The 12,470-nt window shown below is 40.8% G+C and overlaps 1 protein-coding gene across 4 annotated transcripts in view; it reads left to right on the top strand.

The window, feature by feature from the left end:
* The window catches only part of evi5b (ecotropic viral integration site 5b), a 41,303-nt gene that overhangs the window by 18,170 nt on the left and 10,663 nt on the right, over window positions 1-12,470 (top strand). For 3 of the 4 annotated variants that reach the window (XM_026157580.1, XM_026157581.1, XM_026157583.1), the window contains 11 exons: window positions 297-386; window positions 572-669; window positions 1,146-1,206; window positions 1,303-1,356; window positions 2,306-2,338; window positions 2,721-2,873; window positions 3,644-3,775; window positions 3,922-4,062; window positions 4,878-5,036; window positions 5,506-5,652; window positions 5,804-5,899. In XM_026157580.1, coding sequence (XP_026013365.1) covers window positions 297-386; window positions 572-669; window positions 1,146-1,206; window positions 1,303-1,356; window positions 2,306-2,338; window positions 2,721-2,873; window positions 3,644-3,775; window positions 3,922-4,062; window positions 4,878-5,036; window positions 5,506-5,652; window positions 5,804-5,899 — 1,164 coding nt within the window. The remainder of the gene's footprint in view (window positions 1-296; window positions 387-571; window positions 670-1,145; window positions 1,207-1,302; window positions 1,357-2,305; window positions 2,339-2,720; window positions 2,874-3,643; window positions 3,776-3,921; window positions 4,063-4,877; window positions 5,037-5,505; window positions 5,653-5,803; window positions 5,900-12,470) is intronic. The other variant, XM_026157582.1, reaches the window with a different exon arrangement.

The following is a 12,470-nucleotide window of genomic DNA, read 5'->3' as shown; positions in this document are numbered from 1 at the left end:
AGAGTCTGTGCTTAAATTTTTAAGAGTATTTGTTTAGAGATGATTTCAGGCCAGTACACTTATTCTACAGCTTTAAGAACAGTTAGGTAAAATCAGCTATCAAATAAAAGTTATCCATTAGTGCCACCTGTTGGACAAAATTAAGCACTACAGTTACAGTCACCTTTAGCAGTGTGGCCTTTTTCTTTTTCTCTAAATCACAATCACTCGGGCTGTTTCTTCTCAGTCCACTGTCCAATAAATTTGACAGCGCACTGAGTATTATTTCATGCTCATTACTGGTGGGGTTTTTTCAGGGCCTGGAGATTGTTTTCCGCGTGGGGCTCGCCATCTTGCAGATGAACCAGGCGGAACTCATTCAGCTCGACATGGAGGGAATGTTACAGGTGAATCACCAGCAGCACTTCCAGGGGAGAAGCCTCCATCACCCTCTGTTTATGTGCAACCTCTCATCTCGTCCCAGTTTGTGGGCATGCTGATGTTTAGTGCGGTCCTTTGAGGTCAGAGAAGCTTGTGACTAAAACATGCATTCTGGTGTGACACTTGCCCCCGCTTTCTTTATGTGCTTCAGCACTTTCAGAAGGTCATCCCACACCAGTTGGACAGTGGACCAGATAAGGTCATCCAGGTTGCTTATCAAGTTAAATACAACGCCAAGAAGATGAAAAAGTAAGCGCAGCAGGCATTTCATAACTTCCTTTTTCAGAGATTTTTTTTTTTGCTGTGATTGTTTTTTCATTGTTCCTCTTTTACAGCTGAACCCCCTTTTTGTTTTTTTGTTTTTAAACTGTTGCATAACTTTAGACAAGATTTTTCAGTCAGCACTGGAGCAAATTGACTGCTAATATTTGAATGCTGCAAATTCAAAACTTGGTTGATACCCGTTCCAAGTGGAGGAAGCAACACATTTAAACGTTCTGTGTACCTGTTCAGTATAGGGGCCGGGGAAATTCCAGAGTTTCCATTTGTAATGGTGTCTCTTTAAAGAAACGTATATCTTTTTTAGAAGCAATAAAATATAGAAGACAAAAGGAAAGGTGATTGTATCCCAAATTGATACATGGAAATCAATTCAGCCGACTTCATTCTAATCATTCTGTGCTTGATTTGTTTTAACAGATGCTCTGTGCTTTTTTTTTTTTTAGGTTAGAAAAAGAGTACACTACAATCAAAACAAAAGAGATGGAGGAACAGGTGGAGATAAAGGTGTGTGGACATACTTTAAAGTCCCAGAGCATCCCATGTAAACAATTTGTAGTATTTTTTTTTTCTTATGTCTTTTTGCAATTCTGTCTTTTTCAGAGGTTGCGGACAGAGAACAGGCTTCTGAAGCAGAGGATAGACACACTAGAGAAAGTGAGTGAATCAGTGTTTGTCACAGTCAGACACTGCGCTCTCCTCATCAACTTTACATTAACCCATTCTGCTGTTTATGTCCATATATCATGTGTATTTCCTAATGACGGAGTCTTGTCTTTCACTAACTGAGCTGTGTTAGTTGAAAGTTGCTGGTACGCCATCATGGACTGGCATGGTGAATGTTCTGATTGTAGATAAAGTCAGAAACATTGATGGATTTGGGCTTTAGGTCATGTGGAGAATTTAAAAACCCAGCTGACCCCACTAACAGAAGCAGAGAAGCCTGTTTGAAATGTGAACGGAGCTGCTTGATACTTGACGTCCATACAAAGCACTGCATGTCAGGGTGCACTGTTTGTGTCATTGTGCACAACACTGAGTCTCTCTGAATGGGCACTTCTACTGCCTGGTAAAGGCACCATGCATGAGGTCTGTTGAGGATATTAAGGGTGTCTGCTACGCTGTGTTTGCCTGCAGGGCGGAAACGAGTCCGTTAGTTTAAACCAAACTCGAGGCTGCTGCTCCTCGTCACGTAACTCTCAGGATCTTTTAACTCTCCACTAACTGAAACCGCTAAAAGCTTGGATAAACCACAGAGCCCCAGCGCCTCTGTTAAGTAAAACACCGCTCTTTAACACTGTCGTCATGCTGCTATTATAGCAAACTTCACTCTCGGGCTGCCCTGTGCTTTTTCCTGTCTGAAACCTCTTTGTTATCTGCACCGCCCAATTCTTCACTCTGTCACCAGCTTATTTTTGCACCTTTTTCACCACACCTGCTTTGCAATGTTCCTTTTATACCTCATTGCGTAAACCAAATATTTTTGGAGGGAAAATGAACATTGCACGTCTTCTTTTAAAGAATCAGTTGTTCTTTTGTGTGCTTTAAACTGTCCTCTGGATTCTCTCTCTCTCTGCTGTCTCTTGTTGATATTTCTGTTTTGTAGGAAAGCGCTTCCTTGGCAGATAGATTGATCCAGGTATACTCCTCATTTTCTTTTTACCCTTAGAACTTATGCTGGACTTTCCTTCTTCCATCTTTTTGTCTCTCTTTAGCAATGCATGCTTATGATTAGTAAAGGGCAGTGACAGTGCTAATCCAGATTATGACAGCTGATTACATCATTAAATAACTGCATGGAAAACCACATGGTGGCATGTTAGACAAAGTAAAAGAATCACAAAAGATGCTAAATACATCTAAGGAATTAAAACTAAATCACCCGCTGCTTAGAGTTAAAAACAAGCATGTCCTTAGAAAATCCAATCCTTCATCTTCTCTGATTTGCCCACCCATTCCGTCCTTTCGTTTCACTTCCTGTCGTGCTCACTCCACCCCTCATCGGTTGGTTATGTCCAAAGGGACAAGTGACTCGAGCTCAAGAGGCAGAGGAAAACTACCTGGTCAAACGGGAGCTGGCTACAGTCAAACAGCAGAGCGAGGAGGCCGGTGCTCAGCTGGAGCAGGCCAAGAAAACCATCAAGCAGCTCCAGCAGCAGCAGCAGCCACAAGGGGTAAGAAGAGCCACAGACAGTCTGAGGCAGGCAGGTTGCACTGGCTCATCTGGCTGACCTGAGTGTGACTGGAGCTGTGACACTGAGACTGGGGTATTGCCCAGGTCTGTGTGTGATGTGCAGTACGTACAACCTCAGGATGACTATTTTATTATTATTATTAGGTGTGCTACAAATTACTTTTGGGCCTGTAAACATTGCAAACAACTGATTTTGGATACATGGTGGGGCATCTGCAATGGCAGAGCAGGACTTTTCTCACTTTAGGTAATGATCTGTTTTGGCATGCATGGATTCATTTTGAGACACAGATTTCTACAAAGTTCAATTTATGTTCTTCTGCATTCTCAGAAATGCTTTCATGAATTTGTAAGCAGGTTGTATCTCAGGCTGGTAGATTTCACACATGGCCCATTGTTCATTGAATCCTCACCTTGCACAACACATCTCCTTAATTATTAATGGTTGGATTCCACATGATAATGTGCAGGCTTTACTGTGTTTTACATAATTTGCTATCTTGCTACACAAAGATTGTTCATGAATTATTTATGTGGAAGTGAAAGGAAAAATGGTTGATGTCAGCTGAAATGAATGTAAAGAGGAATTGAGAGTACTTGGATCAGTGTAAGTATTGTGGACATTACTGGAGATTGAATTTAGTTTGAGGTGAGTGCACACAGCTATGTTTGCTGTCCTTCCTGCTTTTTTTCTGCGTGCTCATTTGTTCTGTTTTTTCTTTTCTTTTCTTTCTTTTTTTTTCCTTGTAGAAAGGACCCCCACGCTTCTCTGAGGAGTCCGTCCTGCAGCTGGAGAGAGAGCTCGTGCAGGCCCGACTAAAGGAAGCAGAGTCCCAGTGTGCACTCAAGGAAATGCAAGACAAGATTCTCGATATGGAAAAAGTGAGTTGTGTCATTTTAATGCATCTGCAGTGGGACTGTACTGCCTAAACCTCAGCCGGCAAAGAGTATTACTGTGATCTAGGCCTACCCTGTCATTTCTTTTTTTTAAAGGTTTAAGAAAAATTTGATTTTTCCACCTTTTTCAGAGGAACACGTCGCTACCAGATGACACCAATGTGGCGCGGCTGCAAGAAGAGCTGATCGGGGTGAAGTTGAGAGAAGCGGAGGCGCTGACTGGACTGAAAGAGCTGAGACAGCAGGTTAGAGATCTGGAGGACCACTGGCAGGTGAGCACCAAGATTTCAGCACGCAGGACAACTTGAAATAGCTGATCAAAACCCCAACAAATCATAATGCAAATGTTGTACACACACACACCAAACTACGCTGTTTAAAATCAGAGTGGATTTTGGTTTTCAAAAAGTATTTAAATATTCTAAATTTAGATTGCTTTTAGTCATGCCATTGTGAGAAACGCTCATATGCAGTGCTTCTGTTTTTTCTCCCTCTGCACACTTAAACGCAACTGCATAATTAAGGCTGTCAAGTTTTAACGGCACAGTAAACTTGTGTTCAAACAGTGATTCATGAGTTTGACTACAGTAATTATTTAAGATAGAATGGGTTTAATTCAGAACATTTGATTTGGCTTAATTGCCGTTTAATTAATCCATTCAGGCTGATTGAAAACATGAAGCATGTGAAAACTTGAACAGATAGGTTGGTTAACTCAGCTGTAGTACTTAGTTTAAAGAAAGATGAAGATGCAAGTTTAAGCTAGTTAAAGGAGCTGTTTCAAACCTTGAACAATGGCTTATCATTTAGAGTAAAAATAATATTTTTGTTTTCTTCTCACATTTATTAAAAACATTTTGAAAAAATTCTTGCTCTAATTAGACACATCTGTGTGTTTATTTGAAGAGGGTACATTTTCCCTTTTGATGTGTATTTCCATTTAAAGTCGTATTAAGAGGATTTGCAGGTACCCTGTAATTCCTGCTAGTTACAGAGCACAGATCTGGTATGACACACAAATGGTAAAAGTCAAGTGTTTATTTGGTAAGTGATGGTAAACAGGACTGACTGTCCCCACCCTCTCCAGCGTCACTTGGCACGCACCGCTAGCCGCTGGAAGGACAGTTCTAAGAAGAACACCATGAGCGAGCTGCAGGACGAGTTGATGAGCGTCAGGCTACGTGAGGCCGAGGCTCAGGCAGAGCTTCGAGAGATGCGGCAAAGGATGTTGGAGCTGGAGACACAGGTCAGAGGTTGAATCGGTCTAACAGCACTAATATAATTTATGATTTGATTTGTTATCTGGATTATAACCTGATCTAGATCTTTAAAAGCATTATTCAAATTCCTCATCACATGTTCACAAATATATGTGATTCAGATATCCTTCTCAGTCCAGAGATACAATTCATACTGTATGCAGTCTTTAGGAAGAGACTTTTGTTTTCAGAGTTTTTATGTACTTGCAGTGCAGTTAATTACAGACAATTAAAGGTACATTGTAATATGAAAACATCAGTAAGAAAATTCCCTCCCTGAATTTCACACAGCAGCCTTCAGGGGGCAGCATTTATCTTTGTATGCAACACAGAAACTGGAACAGTGAAGTAGTGCTGAAAGTCGCATTAGGTTTCAGTTTCTTTATCCTGAACCTATCAGTCAATAACGTGAAATAATCCGCTTTTGCTTTTTGTTTTTTAAATGTGCTTATTCAGAATCAGATTCACAACAACCAGCTGCGTCGAGCGGAGCAGGAGAGTCGCTCTCTGCAGGAGCGCGTGCAGAAACTGACAACACAAAACAAAGATCTGAACGTGCAACTGCAAGAAATCAAGAGGAGACAAGCTGAGATTGAATGCAAGGTACAAACTGCTGCTGCACTCCACACTTTGCACCTTTGGGGCAAACCGTTGCAGCGCTATTGTGGTTTAAATCTGTAAAGTAAAAAAAAAAAAAAGAATTGATTTCTTAGAGAGGTTGTCGCCTGAGAGTCCTCTGGTTTGTTTTCTGCAGAGCAAGGAAGAAGTAATGGCAGTGAGGCTGAGGGAAGCTGACAACATTGCTGCTATGGCTGAACTCCAGCAACAGATCTCTGAGCTCGAGATTCAGGTAAGGTTTTGACTCACACTTCACCCACTGCACCAAGCTTTGGATTTCCTCAACTCCCTCACAAACCACATTACATGTAAGCTTCCTTCAGCCATAAAAGGAAATGTCCCATACAAGGATGTGGTGACAAACCCAAGTTATATTTTTTGGGCCCTATGAAGACATCATCCAAAGTTATAACCATAATAGTGACTGTTTGACCTGGCAGATTTGTGGTTTTCAGTCTGAGCTTCTTTACTGTTTTAAGATATGGAGAAGGGAAAGAAAATGTCTGAATTTCCATTAATCAATCAGCATTTCAAAGCTTTGATGATATGAATCTCATGTATTGTTTCCTTATGTTGCCTAGGAGACACCAGTGTCAATCAAATCTGGTAAAGCCGCAACCTCTTCCGGTTCCAATGAAGCGCATTTTAACTTTTTAAACTGTTATTACATAACCCAAATACGTATGCAGATCTGTTGGAAATTCTGAAAAAATGCACTTTTATTGATTTTAGTTGATGTGGAAAACTTGGGGGGGAAAGGCTTTTTTGCACAAATCAGAAATATTAAAGCATGTCCCCTTCATCTATATTTATTCCCAGCGTAAATGGGAATTACAAGTCATAACAAGCAGGAGAGAAGGAAGTAGTAGCATTTATCCCACCAATGAATTCAACATACTCCACAAGCTTAACCAAAAACAAATACAGGCCTGTTCTCCCAGTGACAACACTCAACAATACTAAAGAGAGAAAGTGATCTAAAAAGACTTGATATTGTTGAAGGTGTTTATGGGTTCAACACTTCTCACACCATGCCACTTTCATACAAGTAAAGATACTCGATGAATAGTGAGTGTTGCAACAAGCAGATAATCTTGTTGTGTGTAAACTGGCTATAGGGCATGGGTGTGAAAATGGAATTTAAATATCTGTGAAGATGGTTTCCGTTATGATTTTAAACACTTGGCTTGTACAAGCACCCTTCTAGAAAAAACACGCAATGCAGCCCTGAGCATTTTGACATTAACCAGTCCTTAACTTGCTAGATCCTTATTACAGAGTCCAGTGCTTTCACCGCTAGTGAGTTTGTGTCATGTGTGTCTTATGGTCTCCAAGCCAAAGTGTTTCCATATGAGGAAAGAAAACTTAGGAAAATATCCCCACCTGATTCGAATAAGGTTTGAATAAGGTTAAAGTCTTCTGTCATTTTTGGGACAGATTTTGGGGGATTTTTCAATCCACTTATTTGGAAGCTGGCTGTGGGAGCCACCAGTATAATATCTATTTTCCTGTTTTCTCTGTGTGGCTGCACTGAACCCACACACAGAGATAAGTCACAAACACCTTCATAGAACACTTCTGACGTCTTCAGTTATAGAAACTGGGGGATGTCCAGTGATGCCTTGCACTGAAACACTTGAAGCAACTCTGCGGATGCTCAACTTTGTGCTTTTTTTTTATTCCTGTTGCGTGCACCTGGAATTGCTCAGGAGTTTCTCCAGTATAGCAGGACATACAGCCCTACAAGAAGAAGGCCCTTCTGTCACATCTGCTTTGCATAACCACCCACTGCAGTTTTCCAGATCTTTTTGAAATTTCCCATGCTTTTGAACGTAACACCAGACTTTTTCACACGCACCACAATCGATATCCCTCTCTTTAAATATCAGTGAGCTGGTGACATTATCAAGCCGCTTCTTCAAAATTTGTCAGCTGAAAGTTTTAAATGTTTTCAGTAGGACTGGGCGATATGACCCAAAATTCATATCTCGATATTTTTTTAGCTGGATGGCGATATACGATATATATCTCGATATATATATATATATTTTAAAGACATAAGGCAAGAACAAAAAGAGTTCTTAGTCAAAGCTGTGTCCCAGATGTCACACAGGCACTTTTATTAACATATAGCGTAGATGTACATGAAGAAATTACTCAAAAATAAATTATCAGCATTTATTAAATAATAATGCTCCATAAATAAAAGAAAACAATGTTGTTTTTGTGCATAACAAAAAGCTCACAATTGTACCGTCAAAATGTAAACTAAAAGATGCTGAGCATAATAACAAAGATAGTCAGATTTCACAGCTGCTCTATTCCCAACTTCTACTGCGTGACTGACAGCCTGGAGTTTGAAACCCGCTTCGTAACCGTGTCTCTTACAGGTGCCAATTTGTGGTCCTTATATACACACAATACGGTAATATTACGTTCAAGCACAGTACGTATCACTCCGAGAGGCTCCAGACTACGGTAGCCGTAATGATCCGACAATCCATCAAGCGGTGCAGCTCCATAGCTTACCAAAATCGTACTAAAACATTTTTTTGACAGATTGCTGAACGCCGTGTACAACATAAAATCGGTTCGCGGTCATCAAGCACAACCAGAATTCATACATAAGGCGCACTGTCGATTTATGAGAAAATGAAAGGATTTTAGGCCATGCTAGGCCATGGCGTTAGCGCGGTTAGCTCGCTAACACGTTGACGCCGTTCAGCCCCACGCACGGGGCGATCCGGGGTAACTTGTTAACGGAAACTTGCCGGTCCATCTTGTCATTGCCTGCAGGCAATGCTATGGGGGAGGGGAAGTTGTGTTCAGTGAAGGAGAGGCGAGGCCGAGTTACGTTGCGGAGAGACAAAAGTGGACGAAAGAGAGACAAACTTGCGGCTCCACAAGTATAATTATAACGTAACATATACTATATCGATATAAACAATATTGTCACATCTTATATCTCGTATGAAAATATATATATATATATTTTTTTTTAAAACCTCGATATATCGCGCAGTCCTAGTTTTCAGTTTTAAGTGCTTCTCAAGTAGTTCTTGTTTTTTGTAAGCACCGGAGTGTGGGCACATGAGTGTGGCATGTTTGCACCTTGCACAGTGCATACACAGTAGAGGAATAGCATGAGCCCCGTGTTAGCAGGAGTAGCTTTACTGCTCCTCATCTGTATCAACACAAGCTACAGTCATGTACAGATTACCTGTGTACAGTCAGTGGCCCCTCGCTATAACGCGGTTCACCTTTCGTGGCCTGGCTGTTTCGTGCATTTCTTGGTGTGCAATTTTGCATGTTTTTTTGTTGTTGTTGTTTGTTTGTTTTTACAGCGCATTGTGTTCTGCATCCTGATCGGCTGCAGACAATTGTCAATCAATCTCGTGCTGTGTCTCCTGTACAGTACAGAATGCATTCATCTTGTCAAATTTACAGAAATGTTCGATCACTAGCAGTGTGGCTCTGCAGTGTTGTACTGTTTGTAAGTTTTCTCCCCAACAAACACAACAACAACAATGTCGACGAAACGTTGTGCACCATCAAAAGCAACCGCGGGTGCCTTTGGTTTCATTCTATAACACTGGACTTTTCTTCGAAGGTTTGAACTTCGAGAGTGTTCAAACAACAGAGAAACGTGTGAAAATGTTCATGTCTGTCTGAGAAAAGTGTATAAAGTGGTGTAGTGAGGGGTTTTACTGCCTTAAAACATCTATAATTATTGTAAAAAATAAAGTTCGCTACTTCGCGGATTTCACCCATCGTGGGTTATTTTTAGAATGTAACTCCCGCGATAAACGAGGGACCACTGTAGTTACACACATAAAACAGATCAATGCTTTTCCATCCCACTGTGTCAAATACCATAGTTTTGTCAGCTTGTCCCTTAGTTTCACATTTATGCACAAAGGCGTGCTTTGGGACAAGTGGCTTGATGCAAAAAACACAAAGTTCAGGGTGTTGGAGGGGTGGCAGGAACAGGTTTATCAGTCAGGAAACTGTGGTCAGGGTCTCCTTAGGATGTTTGTATGATCTACTTGGTTTCACTTTCACTTGCCGGTTAGGTTTAGGCACTAAAAACTGTGGGTTGGGGTGAGGGAAGAATTATTTTTCCTTTAACAATGAAAATTTCTAGTTTCATTGTTGATGATGATGATAAAAAATTACTTTTTTATCTTATCTTACTTTTGAACTGATGCGTCACGCACCTCTGCCAAAGTAATACTTGTATGTAACCTGAAGAAACAAAGGCTATGGGCATGACCATTTACTTGGGCTCGCATGACTTCAAGCTATCAGGCATCCTGTGGGGTTGAAATGATTCTTAATAAAATGCTTGAAGCTATAAATAATATGGCAGGTTGGAATAGTTGTGCAGCTCGGTGGTTAGCATTGTTGCCGCATAGCAGGAAGGTCCTGAGTTCAATTCCACCATCAGGCTGGCGTCTTTCTGTGTGGAGTTTGCATGTTCTCCCTGTGTTTGCGTGGGTTCCCTCCGGGTACTCCGGCTTCCTCCCACCGTCCAAAGGCACACAGCTTGTGATTAACCCTTTAAGACCTACCATAGAACCAAGTCCGCCAGAGCTTATATTATATTTTTACATGCTGTAGTGCCATTTTTGGGAGCATTTCAAGTTGCTATACATCAATACAACCATTATAGCCCAAATGTTAATAATATGTATGCATTAAGTGCATAGTAATTACATAAATTGCAAAAAAGTGCAATAAACTACAAAAAAATTGAAATCTTTTTTTGTTTTTTTTAACATATATTTCTAGTTAGAGAAATTTAAGAGGCTTATCCCTCAAAACTGTAAATACAAAAAAGTTGCACAAAATAGTTTCCCACCACAGGAAATTTATTTTAAGTGTCTTCATAGTTTTATTTTTGAAATACACCAATTTTTATATACTGCAGGAAAAACGAAAATAAATATTATAGTGCAAATTTGCAAAAAAGCAACATATGCATCAAAATAAACTATTTCCAGCAGTGCAATATTAGTCCTAAGCATCCCAGAAATGACACAGAAAGTCATAAAGTCAAAGATAACTTTTAAAAACACCAGTATAGGCTCATGAGGCCCTGATGGTAAAAAACTACATTTCCGCAAAATGACGTCACTTCCGGTTTCGGGCAGGTAATGGCGGACATGCGAAAGTTTGCGCTGACGTCTATTCCAACGTAGGAAATGTTATGAACAGCTGATAGGATCGGCAAAGCGTGTTTCTGGAAAATTATGTTTTTGTTGCTGCAAGTGCGTTTTATGCAGTTTTTGCAAAGCTATATGTGGAAGGAAACCGTGACCTAGGACAAGCTGATGGCATAAGATGTAAGTACAACGCGTCCGGTTTCATATCCAAAAAAAAATTATTGAGCTAGCTTACGTGGTTGCAGTGCTACCGGGATTTTAAACTAGTTATGCAAAACAGAGCGAGCCCGCTCCGACCGGCTTTAAAGGGTTAATCCAAGTTGCACATAGGTGTGAATGCGCGAGTGAATGTGTGTCTGTCGCTGTGTGTTGGCCCTGCGACAGACTGGCGACCTGTCCATGGTGTACTGTGCCTCTCGCCCTGTGACAGCTGGGATAGGCTCCAGCACTCCCCGGTGACCCTGATAAGGATAAGTGGATGGATGGATGGATGGATGGAATAGTTGTTTTCTACCCTTGGTCAATTATTTGATGTTGCAGCTGGTGATTTATGCTCATTTTAATTCTCAAAAACTGCAATCTCTCCTTGCAGCTTTGCAGTTACACAAAACAGACGTTTACTGTGTAGTGTTTTGTGCTTTCTTGGGTTTCCAAATGTAGTTCTTGCTACTACTACTACTGCTACTACTAGTAAGAAGCCATGGTGTTGTAATAGATGCAATGTGGAGTTTAGCATCGTCATCTGGATAGGAGCATGTTTTACTCCAAAACCTGATAGTGCCTTTCCAGGTGCACGAGCTGTCAATTACTTAAGCATCATCATAGATGATAACAATCCAGATGGTCCATCTTCTCTTTAGTCTGGAGGACACAGTGTCCAGCTTTTCCAAAAGCCATAGAACAGTTTTCTTTTTTGCCTCAGCTCATTTTAAATTATCTTTAGCCCAGAGAGGACAAAATCATTCCTGGATTATATTCACGTGTGGCTTCTTCTTTCCCTGATAGAGATTTAACCTGTATATGTTGGTGGCACTGACACAATTGAGTTCACAGATGAAAATTTCTGAAGGCATTCCTGAGTGCATGCAGGAATTTCTCTGACAGAAAATTATACTTGTTTTTAATATTCTTCAGATTTCTTCAAATTCTCTGAATCCGTTGATGATAGGGGTGGACGATAGAAACAATATATTTGGCCAACGATAGAGATTTTGTGTGAATGGGTGGATGACTGGATATGTAAAGCGCTTTGGGGTCCTTAGGGACTAGTAAAGCGCTATATAAATACAGGCCATATACCGCTCTATTGCGATAGCGCATGTTGATGATGTCATCAAGCTGCGCCTGCTTTGGTCGAAAGCGGCTACAACCATTATCATCTGCAAATTATTCCGGGCGACAGTCGTAGCAAAGAGATGAAGCACTTTTGAAATATGGGGAAAGCCAAAAACTGCGCTTCCTCCACTTCCGTAACATTGATTCATTAGTGTTGAATTCTCTCGCAGCTGCTCTATTCCCATGTTGTTGCAGTATATTAATAACTAACCTCGTATTGTGGATGAATAATCTCAGTTGTTCTCCTGACTGAAGTTTTGCCCGTGTATAGCATCCTGCTATGCAATTGCATTTGTCCCTGAC

This window comes from Astatotilapia calliptera, chromosome 23 (assembly GCF_900246225.1).
Source record: "Astatotilapia calliptera chromosome 23, fAstCal1.2, whole genome shotgun sequence".
Taxonomy (NCBI): domain Eukaryota; kingdom Metazoa; phylum Chordata; class Actinopteri; order Cichliformes; family Cichlidae; genus Astatotilapia; species Astatotilapia calliptera.
This window is presented reverse-complemented; position numbering and strand designations above follow the sequence as displayed.